The following is a 14,802-nucleotide window of genomic DNA, read 5'->3' as shown; positions in this document are numbered from 1 at the left end:
AAAATATTTTATTTTTATTATTTTTATTTCATGTGTATGAGTGTATCGCCTGCATGTATATGAGAGTGCCCATGTCATGCAATGCTGCAGAGGCCAGAAGAGGGCTTCGGATTTCCCTGGAACTCGAGTTAAGGACGGTTTGTAGCTGCCATGTGAGTGCTAGGAACAGAACCCAGGTCCTCTGCAAGACCAGTCAGTGCTCTTAACTGGAGAGCCATCTCTCCAGCCCTGGAAATTTACAGATTTAAAACAAAAATGCTTCAACTCTTTTATTTTTTGGTATATCAGGTATAAAATCCACTAAAGTAAACATTATAGATAGATGAATTTATATCTGAACATTTATAAATTATTTATTTTGTGTTAATATGCTGTATATCACATTAATTTCCCACATTTGTCTTCTAAACATAATCTGTCATGAAGACCTACAAATTATAAGAGCAGGAAAAACAAGCCATTCAGTTTCACAGATACGGTTCCCTTCTCTTCCGTGTTCACCTACTTTAATAAGCAATGCTTCATTCACAGCTTCGATGACTTCATTCCTGTCTTGAACTTGCTGCTGTAGACTGCTGACTGTGTCCTGGGCTTCTTCCAGCTCCAGTTTTGCTTTCTCTAGCTTCTCATTTAGCTGCTGGACAGAAGTCTTTTGAGAGTCAGCAGAAATCTTCCACTTTGCATGGTTCTCTTGATGTGAGAGCACCTTTACAGTCGCAAAATGGTGAAAAGAAAGAAAGAAGGTGGAATTGTTTTCAACACATTCTGATATTTGCTACTACTAATTACTTTTCCTTAAAAGAGGGCAAATCCTATTTATAGTTTAAATGTTTAACTGTTTGATTTCACAATAAGTAGAATATTTAAGGGAGCAAGAAAGGAACATATAGTCTCACTTTCACTTAGTAGTTATATATCATATATATCATATTTGGATCTTGATTTGAATAAATAAAATATAAAGACATTTTTGAGACCACTGGAGAAATCTGAACAATGACTGGATATTTGATGGTATTAAGGAAATAGCCTTGGTTTGGGGGAATGAAAATACTATTATAGTTAATTAGAATTTTTTTTCACAGAGCCCTTCTATTAGAAATATTTAATGAATAGTTTACAGAGGAAATATTGATAAATAGAATTTGCATCAAAATAAAGTGTGATTACTGGGGACCTGGTAGGAAATTTATATATTGACTATACTTCCCAACATGCCTAGAACTGTCTGGGTTTTATGCCTGGTTTCCTGGCACAGTTACTGCCAGTATTCTTTTTCATTCCAAAAAGTACTCCCTTTAAAGAAATGGTAAATGATTTGTGGATTAAATGAAATTTGCCACAAGTTGTTAATTATTAGAATTGATTAATATATAAGAAGTTTTATACTATTTATATTATTCCATTCATTTTAATGTTTAAAATTTTCCACAATAAAGAAAACCACTGTTAAAAATCTTTAAAAATTATCTGTAATGCCAGATCCACTCCTTTTATTTCATATATTTATATATTTTGGTTTTATTGAGACAAGCTTTCATGTAGTCCAAGCTGGCTTCACTCTTACTCTCCAAAATGCTGGGATTACAGGTATGCACAATGATGTCTGGCCCTGCCCTCACATATTATATAGAAACAACATACACACCTTAAAAATAAATTTTTATCAACAACCAAAAGAAAAATTTTTATGTATAAATTATGCATTTTCAGATATGAATAGTACACACAGTAAACAGCACTACTAGAACCATTTTTTATAATTTATTTTATGAACTATCTAGTTATAATTAATTTCAGGTAGTTTATAAAATTGAAAAAAAATAGCTAATAACATAATAAAACCCATACACAACAAAGTGTAATGAACAGTTAATGGCAAGTACTTGAGATGGATTAATTTTTATAAGTGGCAACTAAGTTAAGGAAATAATATTTAACCAGGCTGTCCTCGAACTCACAGAGATCTGCCTGCCTCTGCCTCCTGAGTGTTGTGATTAAAGGTATGCACCACACCCAGGATGAGAAGCTATTTAAATAATTACTTAAGTCCAATAGCATTCATAGTTGCCACTCAAGATCAAGGGTACAAAAGTATAAGAATTTGATCAGCTTGAAAATGTGTTTTGCTTGGCAGGCACTATGTTTTCAAAGAGATCTGAATCTAAACACACTTAAGACACAGTTACAAAAAGCCTCCCCGATTCCGCATAAAATGTTACCAAGCACTCAAGAGAAGTTTAATACAAATGTGTTTTTTATTTAAATTTTTTTTTTCTTTCTTTCTTTTTTTAGCTCCAGCTACATGTGTAGACCATCCCAGGCAGACCTTGATTTCACAGAGATCTACCTGCCTCTGCCTCCCAAGTGCTGGGATTAAAGGCATGTGCCACCATTCCTGGCAATACAAAATGCATTTACAGCCCTTGTATGTAGAAATGTTTTATCAGCACCAAGCTCAGTAAGTATTATTTAGGACATATACAAAGATTTTAGGTAATATTTTCACATGTTTTTACAAAGATGAGGTTGTTTTACAAGTTCTATTTTATAATAAATGATAATGGTCAAGCTCTAGGTTAAAGAACTTCAACATAGCATAATTAAGTTACTTTTTACCATAGTTCTATGAGGTAGATATCATTATTATATCCATCTTACAGATGTTATATAACTACACAACTTACCCAAAGTCATACAGGTGCTTAGTTATGAGCCAAGAATTGACCCAGGATGCCTGGCTCAGGAACTAAGCTCTTAACTCTAGAGCATATTAGCTTAGTAAGTGCAAGGTATATATATTTAGCTAGCCAAAATGCAGATCACACTTTTATGATGCACTTAAAGAAGCAGACTCATACTTTTGTCCTAGTATGTCAACTCACTCTAGTGGGGGCTATTGACACAAATAAAAGTTTTCTTTACCTCTAGACGATAAGCTTCTTTGAGGGATTCTACTTCTGTTGATAATTTTTTGATTTCTGCTTGCATTCTTGCTTCTAAATGAGCTTCACGTACTTGAGAAGCTCCCAATTCTTCAGCTAAATGATTTCCATGAGCTTCCTTTAAAAAGAAATATTGAGTAAAAGCTAACTAAGTTATTTGTTTGGTTTATTATAGCTAAACCAATTCAGTGTTGTAATGGAAGTAGGCTAATCTTTTATGTAAACACACATCCCAAGCTAACTTACTGCATGGTACACTTTACAAGATAGACATTTCTAAGACAGCCAGCAGGAAGTTCACCAAATAATGCTTTCTGTGAAACAGAGTCACAAGATGCTGAGCTCTGGCAGATCATCATCTCGGCTTTGGCCTGCTCTCGGGGTGCCTGTACAGTTTTGCTAACCTTATGAACTATTTGCTATGAAGGATGAATAGCATTTGTTATCTAACCTATTTCTGTTAACTAATGCAATTTGTACTTGTGATTTTAATTACAAAATTTTGGTACATGGAGTAGGCTCCCCTTGAAAGAGGTTTAATTTTCTATGGTTTTGCTTTCTACAGTGTCAGCAACTTGCAGTCAACCATAGTCCAAAAACAATAAATGGGAAATTAAATAAATAAGCAATTTTTAAGTTTAAAATTGTAGCCTATTCTAAGCAACATGATGAAATCTTGCTGCTCTGCTCCATTCAGCTGAAGACAAGAATCACTTGCTTGTTCGGTATATCCACACTGTAACTTTCACTTTCCTGTTTGGTCAGCAGACTCCTGGGTTATCATGATATAATACCTTGTTCAAGTGACTCTTGTTTTACTTAATAATGCCCCCAAAGTGCCTATGCCAAAGAGGAGCTGTAAAGAGCATCTACGTAGGGGGTCAGAGAAGTATCTATGGCTTCAAGCATGCGCTGAGAGTCTTTAGAATGTGTATCTGCCACTGAGGGGTGTTACACATTAAGACACTGATGAATATGCACAGGAACAAGTTCAAAGTTTGGAAACAACAAGAGTCAAAAACATCTGCTATCCAGTTAGAAACAGTCAAAAAGATTATAAAATACTGTGGGAAGTTGTACAAAAAAAATAAATTTCATATTCTTTTAATTCTTCCTCTATTTGAAAGAAACTAAATATAAATGATGGACTATGATTACAGCTTATGTAAATAGAATTCAAATCGAATTTCTAATACAAAAAGAATCAAGGTTTGAGCCAAACCAGAAGATAAATATGAATCTATATTTAAGCTGGAATTAAAATGTAATGTTTAAAACTTTTAATTTAAATAACTCCTCACTTAAACTCACTTTTTTATTAAGTGAGTTTAGCTTATCAAATAAAATCAAGTATACTATACTTAGACATTAGCAATAAAGGACAGAAATGAGATAAAGTAGATAGCTTCCCTTTTTCTTAGTAGGCAACCAAATATCTTAGTGCTAGTAAAATTTCCTATATATTCTTTTTATTTCTTCTTTTTGAGACAAGGTTATAATATGTAGCCCAGGCTGGCCTAGAACGCACAGAAATTACCTGCCTCTGCCTCCCAAGCACTGGGATTAAAGGCCTATGCCTCCACTCCTGGTTCATATATAGTCTTAATTACTCTAATCATGCAGAAATGTGAATAAAAATATAGTTGGGCATAACCAAATTTTAAGGTAAAGATCTTTTAACCCAATTACGATGATGAGTTAGTATATTAAGAGAAAGGAGAAAACTATAAGAACTTCTGAAATATTAGTAAACATTTATCTCAAGGGCTAAGTAATTAATCCAAATTTATCAACCTAAATACTTTTTAAAAAATTTTATTTATTATTTTTATTTTCTGTGTATGTGTGTATTGCCTGCATGTAAGTAAGTGCACCCGTGTCGTGCAATGCACGTGGAGGACAGAAGAGGCTATCAGATTCCCTGGAACTAGAGTTACGGACAGCTGTTAAGCTGCCATGTGGGTGCTGGGATTCGAACCCTGGTCTTCTGCAAGAACAGCCAGTGTTCTTAGCCGCTGAGCCATCACTCCAGCCCCACAACCTAAACACTTTTAAAATGAGTTGTTTGGGGGCTAGAGAGATGGCTCAGCAGTTAAGAGCACTGGCTACTTGTGCAGAGGACCCAGGTTTGGTTCCCAGCACACATGGTGGCTAACAACTGTCTGTAACTCTGGTTCCAGGGGATCTAACACCCTCTTCTGACCTCTGTGGGGACTGTATGACATAGGTGCACTTACATACATGTAGGCAATACACTCATACACGTAAAAATAATAAATATTTTATTTTAAAACAAGTTGCTAATTTGGGGGGAAATAAAATTGATTTTATTGATTTTTAACAATACCTGACTTCCTGAAAGGTTTTGAACATAAAGGTTTCAAAACGGTCAAAAATTTTGACAGTTTTTATTTAGAAGATGACTCAAACTCACCCAAAAGTCTAAAAGTGTTAAATAATTCAATTTATTGAAGCCAGAGTTTATTTGGGAAGGAATTCCTGATTATATTACAAAGTATTTAAAATCTAAATATAATACAGTTAACCTTTTCTTCATAAAATTGTGGTACTATGGACATAACATAAAAGTAAGTATTTTTCTTCTGTCTTCTGTGGGGATTGCACGACATGAGTGCATGTACCTACACGCAGGCAATACATGCATACACATAAAATAAAAATAATAAATAAAAAAACATTTTTTAAAAAAAGTATTTTTGCCAGGCATGGTGGCACACACCTTTAATCCCAGCACTCGGGAGGCAGAGGCAGGCGGATCTCTGTGAGTTCAAGGCCAGCCTGGTCTACATAGTGAGTTCCAGGACAGCTGGAGCTACAGGGAGACCCCATCTCAAAAAGACTCCACCCCCTCCAAAAAAGTAACCATTTTTTAAACAGTAGCCCATGATGTAGCCCAGGCTACCCCGAAACTGGAGATCCTTTTGCTTCAGCCACTGAATGCTGGGATTATAGGTGTGGACTACCACACCTGACTCTACCATTTAACTATTTTTAGGTGAAAAATTGCAAAAATATACAATATAACACAAAAGGCTACATATTGGTGATTTAGTGGTGAGCATCATTGTGGGCCTTCTTCTCAAAAGCGGTTAAAAATGTTAAGATTTTTCAGTACTCTAAAATTATTTAGAACAGAAATTACCTTTTCTTTAGAGAGCAGTTTTATATCCTCCAGTTCACTAGAGAGCTGTTCTATTTCTCTCTGTGCCTGGACTTGTTGGCGACGAGCCTCTACCAGTTCTGAATGAGAGCTCTGAGTTTGCTCCTGGGCTAGCCTCAATTCTCGTCCCAAATCGAGGGCCTCCTTGTACTGAGTAGCAATGTACTGCTCTTGTTCTTTGATGACCTGAAAAGCATAAGATATTAGTGGGTTTCAAAATGAAATATATAGTTATCTAGTTATTATTTTCTTTTTTAATAAGTGAATTTCCCCCTTACAACTACATCCGTATAAAATTTAACATAAAATGAGTATTGCTTATTATGAAGTTAATATTTTTAAAAATATTTTATTTTATGTGTATGCGTATATTGCCTGCATGTAGATGAGTGCACCCATATTGTGCAATGCCTTTGGAGGACAGAAGAGGCTGTCAGATCACCTGGGACTGGAGTTAGGGACAGTTGTTAGCTGCCATGTGGGTGCTAGGATTCGAATCCAGGTGCTTTTAACTGCTTTTAAAAAATATTTTATTTATTATTTTATGTGTATGAGTGTATTGCCTGCCTGTAAGTGCATCCATGTTGTGCAGTGCCCACAGAGGTCAGAAGTGGGTGTCAGATCCCCTGTAACTAGTTACAGACAGTTCTTAGCTGCCATGTGGGTGCTGGGAACTGAACCTGGGTCCTCTACTAGAAGCAATGGCTGGGCCATCTCTCCAGCCCCAAAATTAATATTTTTAAAAAACTTTTCAGGAGGCAAATGCAGGCTGATCTTTGTGAGATTGAGGCCATCCTGGTCTACACAATGAGTTCCAGGACAGCTGGGGCTACAGGGAGACCCTGTCTCAAAACATTAAAAAAAAAAAAACAACCCCCCCCCCAAAATCCCCCAAATCAAATAAACAAAATCTAATTTTAATGACAAAGGAACACGGCAGTAAGCCTAGAACATTCTTTCTCAATACTGTGGATTAAACCCAGAGTCTCATACATGCTATACAAGTGCTTGGCCACTGAGATACATCCCCAACTCTTTAAAAAAAAATTGTATTTTGAGAGATGGCTCAAAGGTTAAGAGCACTGACTGCTCTTGCAGATGACCTGGGTTTGGTTCCCAGCACCCACACTGTAGCTAACAACCGTCCATAACTCCAGTTCCATGGGATCTGACGTCCTCTTCTGATCTCATTGGGCACTGCAGAACTCAGGTGCGCTTACATGCATGCCGGCAATGCACTCATACATATAAAATAAAAATAATCAATAAGGGGCTGGAGAGATGTCTCAGCGGTTAAGAGCACTGACTGCTCTTGCAGATGACCTGGGCTCGATTCCCAGCACTCATATGGCAACTACAAACTATCCTTAACTCCAGTTCCAGGGGAATCCGAAGCCCTCTTCTGACCTCCACAGCACTGCATGACACAGGTGCACTCACATACATGCAGGCAGTACACTCATACACATAAAATAAAAACATTAAAAAAAAATAATAAATGTAAAATAATTTGTACTTTGAGAGTCTCACTCAGTTGCTCAGGCTGGCCTCAAACTTGTGGTCTTCCTATCTCAGCCTCTTCTGAGTAGTAGGATCATAGGTATGGACCACCACAGTAAAATTTTATTTTATTTTTTTAGATAAGGTCTTGCTATCTGGCCCAGGCTGTCCTTAAAGGATGTTGAGTAGCCCAGGCTGGCCTTGAACTTGAAATCCTCATTCCTGAACCTCCAGAGAGCTGAGATTGGAGGTATGTGTCATCACTCCTAGCTTTGAAACTCTTACTGAAATATTTGGCAAGACTTTAACATACATAAGTTATATAATCCTTTATCATAAGACATGTATGACATGAAACAATATAAAATACTATGACAATAAAAAATAAGCTAACATTTGATTATCCATGTCAAAACTATCTGGGCTACACAGTGGAAAACGTGTCAAAATTATTGGCACAGAATAGAGAATTAAAATTCACCATTAATCTACACAGTTGGGTTAAGATCAAAACTCTGTTCTCTATGGAGGGGAAACTAATCACTGGGGCTATTATTGACTCAAATTTTTTTACATACTCAGTGAAATTCCTAGTAAAGTACAGGTTGAGTATTCCTTATCTAGAAACCTAAAATACTCCAAAAAAAAAGAGAAATATTTTGAGTATCAATATGACAGAGGTAGAAAATTCCACATCATGAAACTCTGATAATAAGATTATCAAAAATAGCCTCTAAAATTATCTTCAGATGATGTATATATGGTATGAAACATGATTGTATTCAAATTTAAGTAACTCTGAACATAAAAATATGCCAAAAGTCAAAGAAACTCAAAATACAAAATAATTCCAGTTAAAAATCTTGGGGGGCAGGGTTGGAGAGATGGCTCAGTGATTAAGAGCACTGCTGCTCCTGTAGAGGACACAGGTTCAGTTCCCAGCACCCACATGGCGGCTAACAACTCTCATAACTCCAGTTCCAGGGGACGCCGAGGCCCTCTTCTGACCTCTGTGGGCATTGCAAGACATGGGTGCATTTACACACATGCAGGCAGTACACATATACAAATAAAAATAATAAACAAAATATTTTTAAACTTAAAAAAAATGAAATAAAAGGAATACAAAACAAAAAAATCTTTTGGATAAGGGATACTCAACTTGTATTGTTTCTTAAAAGAAATTAAATCAATTTTAATTCAGCACAGTGAGACAGGATAGACAGTAGATAATGACACTTGACTTCAAGTAAGAAAAGGGAAAGAGGCCAGTTCTAATTACTAGGGCCTTGATATTTAGAATAGAAGCTCAGGATATAAATTAATATAATTAAATATGTAAATATTTTTAGTCTTTCCCTGCTAAGGCCAGTAATCATTTCCACCTCATTGCTGCTCAAATTTGCTCCAAGACTCTATTTGATCTATGTTTATAATTAACTCAATAAATAAATATTCATGTTTATTATGTAATAATGTACAGTTCAAGGTGGTCAAGAAACAGGAATGAAAAATGGAGACCAAGTGCCTTCCTAACACAGTTTGTGCTCTACAGGGAGAGTTGGATAATCAGTCAAACACAATAAGGGGCTATCTCTGAAACTGTTAACAGCTGAGTTTTTGAAAATGAGAAAGTTGTGTCCACTAGAACTCAAAGAAGCAAATTTACTTTTTAAAAAGACAAGAGGTGTTAAATGGATTCAACAATCTACACACATGAAACGGATGTCACCATCAAACTTCCTCTGGTTATATGGTGCACTTGGCTTCAATAGCATACAGTTATCACTTGACTGACTACTTTCTGGATGGAGTACCTCAATTTCCTCTACTTAATAAATATCTGTATCTTCAATTTTACTATATAACATAGTTATATTGACTATTTACTGACCAAATAACCATATACTGTGGAGTTATGTGAAACTTTTCACAGTTCCTTGCTTGATAATCAGAAAATAATTTTGCTTAAATTTGTTTCTTTTCTGTTAATGTTGACAAATTGGATTTATTCAATATATGTTTATTAAAAGATAATTTTTTGTTTGTTTGTTTTTTCTGGTCTTTTTGAGACAAGGTCTCCCTGTAGCCCCAGCTGGCCTGGAACTCACTATGTAGACCAGGTTGGCCTCGAACTCACAGATATCTGCCTGCCTCTGCCTCCCAAGTGCAGGGATTAAAGGGTGCACCACCACGCCCGGCTCATTACTTGTTTCTTATGTAAGAAATAATTTGCTTACACTTTCCATTTCTTGGATCCTTTGTTGTGTTCTTTCAGTTTCCTTCTTCAGTTGACTTATCTCCTGTTCATTTTGTAGCATTATAAACTCTTTTTCTCGAAGCTGTTCTTTGGAATTTTGTAATTTTTCATTTAAACTTTCTATCTGAATTTTAAAGAGATGAGCATTATTAACAGAGCTAAGAAAATATAACAGTTGTGTTCTAAGAAGGTCAATCTTTAAACACTTAGCTAAATATCTAAAAGTAGGCAGAACATGGAGGTACATACCTATAAATCCTCAGCATTTTGGAGGGTGAGGTAGGAGGATAACAAGTTCAAGGCTAGTCTAGTCTATATGGCAAGACCCTGCCTCAAAAAATAAGAACAAATGAAACACCTAATATCAAACAATAAAAATGTATTTTTCTTAAGATTAAACATAATGTAGAAATAAGCATAACAATTCTGCTTAATAAGATGATTACATATTATATGTACATTCAAATGCACTAAACAATAAAAATCTAAATCACAATTTATTAACATCTTTTAGTGGGCATACAAAATAATGGGTTATTATAGCATTTTAATAGTGGCCTCTTGACCTCCTTGGCTCTTCCAGTTTGTCTACTTCCTCTCCAAAATAATCTCTTTTCTACTTTCATGTCATATGTATGTATACACTTTAAAATCTCAATCTCATATATGAGAGTAAACAAGCATACTTGGTTTTCTGATTTTGGCTTCTTTTACTTTACATGATGATTTCCAGTTCCATTTGTTTTTCTACTCATAAGCAATGAACCCAACATGGCAAAAATCATATAGAGTAAGCTATGAAGTTAAAAATTTAATTAGAAGGGCTATAGAAAGGGCTCAGCAGTTAAGAGCACTGGCTGCTCTTGCAGAAGACCTAGGTTCGATTCCCAGCACGCACATGGCAGCTAATAACTGCCTATAACTCCAGTTCCAGGGGATCCAATGCCATCTCCTGACTTCCACAGGTATTACATAACACGCATGCACTTACAACATGCAGACATAACACTCATACACATAAAAATAAATTAATCGACTTAATTAGAGGGTCTTAAGAAATGGCTCAATGGTTAAGAGGAGCTTTGCTGCTCTTGCAGAGGACTGGGTTCTGTTTCCAGCACCCACATGGCAGCTAACAACTGTCTGTAACTCCATTTCCAAGGGATGTGACACCCTCTTCTGGCTCCATGGGTATTACTTGTGGTACACATACATACATATAGATAAAACATTCATACACATAAAATTTTTTAATAAAAAGAATTTGAGTAAATGTAGAAATAACAATTGAGTAAAATATAGGAAGGAAGTAGGACAAAGGGAAGAAGAAAGAGGCTGTATTAAAAGAAACGAGGAAAATAGGAAGATGAAGAAATGAGCGATAAACATCCTGATTATGCAGTAAAAATGTGGAAACAAAATTAGAGAATAAAAGCAAAAATGTACAAGTTGGGGTATTTTTATAACTAAATAGAAATATCAAATGTATAATAAATAATAAAAAGGGGAAACACAGAAGCAAAAAAAAAAGCATTTAATAAAATGACAACATATTGGAGGAGTTCTCTTTCCTCAGTCCTCTAATATTATAATCGTCCAGGTAGAAACAGGTAGTCGAAGTTGGACTCTTATCTTTGGTACTATTCAAACTGATGCTGATCCCAGACCAGTCAAGAGTCAGTTGTTCAACAGGGTTGCATTTCTTCTAGGGGTTTCCTTTCTTTGTATACCAGAAGCCATTTCTGGCCACACTTAGTTTTACAGCTTATAGACCAGGCAGGTCCACAGACTCCAAAGACTTCCCAGTTTGTACACCCTGGAGTGGCTAATGTTCAAACCAAGGTTTTTTGTTTTTTTCCCCAAGTGTATTTGACTAGAACAAGTTTCAAATCCTGTTAAGCATTAAACACCCTGCCAAAGGGAAGAGGCTGTGGAAAACATGCTTCCACTATATCTGGACTTCAGAGTTTTCAGTCTTGCTAGTGGAAAACCACATGGCAGAAAGGCAACCCTTGGAGTTAGAGCCACCTGCTGACCTCAGGCTGAGGGTTACTGTTCTCCATAGTCACTCTTAGGTGATGGAGTCTGGTTGGTATAGGAAGGTAGGATGAAGGTACTATTCATAGTCCAAGCCTCTCACCACCTACACTTCTCAGCATGTTCACATCTAATCATCATCTCCATAACTGCCTAATGTGGCTATCTCCCACTTAGAGACTGAGGCCCTCAGGCTCCCTGGTTTGTGATTGTTCCTTGTTTTCAGGCCCCCAGAGTAGCAATTCCAAATAATAGGCCTCTTCTGAAGAGGGCATCTGGCTATAGCACTTAGAGGTATGGACAGTGACAAGAAATGGGTTTGTTCTTCAGTGGTGACCTGTCATACGTGAGGAGTCAAATACCCCAACTGGATTTGAGGTTGTGAGAATAGTGGATTTGTCCTGTGGCTACAAATGCCATTCTCTTTCTTATTAGAGCTCCAGGGATTATCTTGTGGGTGACTCTTTGGCATCTCCTTCCCATTCTCAAATGTTTCAATATGATTTACATAAGAAAATTAAAAGTTAGGTACATTAGATAATGCACATATAACAAATGCAGCGTGACCTCATGAATAATTTTAAAGGTAATATATGCAAGAGGTAAAAATTACAAATAGACAATACTAAATCTCTTTCCCACATGTTCTTTTCTCAGAGACTTTTAGATTAATTGTAAATACTTCCAGAAATAATATAGCTATTGAGACATATATACATACTGTGGTACAAGAGAAAAATTGCAATCAAAATAACACTGAGGAGGGGCTGGAGAGATGGCTTAGCAGTTAAGGGCACTGACTGCTCTTATGAAGGACCTGGGTTTGAGTCCCAGCACCCACATGGCAGCTAACTCTGGGAGAATCCAACACCCTCTTCTGACCTCCACAGAGTTTGCATAACATGAGTACACTTACACACATGTGGGCAATACACTCATACACATAAAATAGAAATAATATTTTAAAAATATCGTAGAGGAGAAAAATGAGTATTATGTAGAATGTACAGGATGAGTGAAATTATGCAGTGTTTTCATCACGTGTATTCTATAAAAATACTGCAGCCAGGCACAGTGATGCACACCTAGCAACTTAGGAGGTTGAGGCAGCAGGATCACTGAGCACAGATACTTAAGGCCAACCTGGGCAACAAAGCAAGACCCAGTATCACAAACAACAACAAAAATATATTGTGTGAATGGGTGTACAGTCATAGAGTTAATTATTAAATAATTTAAAATATATAATTTTAGGATAATTACCTGTTTGTTACATTCTTTAACTTCAAATTCTGATTTCTCCAGAGTACCCTCTAATTTAATTATTTTTTGTTCCATTTCTCCTCTGTGCTCACAAATGGTCATATCCAAATGTGTAACCTAAATAAAAAAGTAATATTAAACTGTTGCTCAGTTTTATTCTAGTGTAAAAACTTGTATGGCTGGAAATATGCTTTTGAATTTTTTATATACAGTATAAATGAATGATAAGCTGACCCCATACCGGGACTTGAATCCCATACATATGTTATGGAAACATGAGGTATAAATAAAATAAAGTGATTCAGATTTCATTTTATGTCAAAATAAGAACTGCTCTGCCTTCTAGGTGTTTTTGTTCCTCCAGCAGTTAACTCAGAGTAACTTGTTTTACCCATTTTCTTTTGATATACAGTAAGATAAGAAATCCAAAGGCTCAGCTCCTGAGCAAAGCCTCATTTTCAAAACCCACTGTTGAGCTGGGCTCAACAGTAGTCAGAGGTAGAGAGCTTACCTCTCTCTTCAGTTTCCAGAACCACATATACACAAAAGCCCATCAGCCAGGCACTGGCACACTTCCCAGCACTTGAGAGGCTGAGGCAAGAGGCGTATAACCTCAAGGCCAACCTAGCCGAACCAAAAGACTATCTAAAAAACTACAAAAAAATTTATATCCAGAAAAGAACCAGTGACCTAAAACTTGCATGATTGTGCCATGGTGTTGAAAACATCATGAAAATGTAACTAGAAGCCAACCTGAGCGGCTCTCTGCTTTAACTCCCAGTTTCTCTCCTTCAGTGCCTGATTGATTTCAATGAGTTCTTGCTTCTTGTTTTCAATCTCCATCTTGCATTCTCTGCAATTTATAAAAAGAAAGATCAAAGCAGATAGTATGAATACTATAGCTTTTTGTTGTTTTTGTTTTTGTTTTCAGTCTTTTTGAAACAAGGTCTCCCTGTAGCTCCAGCTGTCCTGGAACTCACTATGTAGACCAGGCTGGCCTTGAACTCACAAGAGATCTGCCTGGCAAGGCCTGCACCACCACACCTGGCTTGAATACTATAGTTTTTTAAAAAAATTATTTATTTAATAACCATATAATTAGAAGAAGCATTTCATTACAACTGCATTGACATATTCAATAACAATTTCCAGACCTAAGATGCATCTCTTTCAAAATTGGCTGTAAATTTTTAGGTTTACAGTTGAATTGATACAGTTATACAATATTATACTCCATATAACCACTATAAGACATAAAATAACATGAGGTTTTAAACTTTAAAAAAGATCTCCATTTCATTATTAAAATATAGATTCATACAGAAAAATTCATTTTTAATACAATTGACTACAAGATGCAAATGCATTTCTAATCTCTATATAGCTGATTATTACTAGTCACAGTCAGTTACTTTCTGAGCTCCTTGGCATCTGAGCAGGTATGCCCATAGAAGAAGGACTCTAATTTTTCAACTCCCTGTTAGCATCTCCCTCTTTTTTAAATTAATATTTTTATTAATTATTTGAAAATGTCCATATTCATTTTCACTCCCCCATCTTCTCATAGACCCACCCTCAGTTCCCTCCCCCTCCAAATTCTTTTTTTTTCTTTTCTA

General features: G+C 36.0%; 1 protein-coding gene across 2 annotated transcripts in view; it reads right to left on the bottom strand.

The window, feature by feature from the left end:
- The window catches only part of Ccdc18 (coiled-coil domain containing 18), a 101,173-nt gene that overhangs the window by 6,068 nt on the left and 80,303 nt on the right, over positions 1 to 14,802 (bottom strand). For both annotated transcript variants that reach the window (XM_008826850.3, XM_029560501.1), the window contains exons 23-28: positions 13,940 to 14,039; positions 13,187 to 13,303; positions 9,867 to 10,010; positions 6,109 to 6,312; positions 2,926 to 3,063; positions 506 to 706 (exon numbers count right to left, since the gene is read on the bottom strand). In XM_008826850.3, coding sequence (XP_008825072.1) covers positions 506 to 706; positions 2,926 to 3,063; positions 6,109 to 6,312; positions 9,867 to 10,010; positions 13,187 to 13,303; positions 13,940 to 14,039 — 904 coding nt within the window. The remainder of the gene's footprint in view (positions 1 to 505; positions 707 to 2,925; positions 3,064 to 6,108; positions 6,313 to 9,866; positions 10,011 to 13,186; positions 13,304 to 13,939; positions 14,040 to 14,802) is intronic.

Source organism: Nannospalax galili, unplaced genomic scaffold (genome assembly GCF_000622305.1).
Source record: "Nannospalax galili isolate Female #2095 unplaced genomic scaffold, S.galili_v1.0 scaffold451, whole genome shotgun sequence".
NCBI classification, from domain to species: Eukaryota; Metazoa; Chordata; class Mammalia; order Rodentia; family Spalacidae; genus Nannospalax; species Nannospalax galili.
Note: the sequence above shows the minus strand (reverse complement) of the source record. Positions and strands in the feature narration are given on the sequence as shown.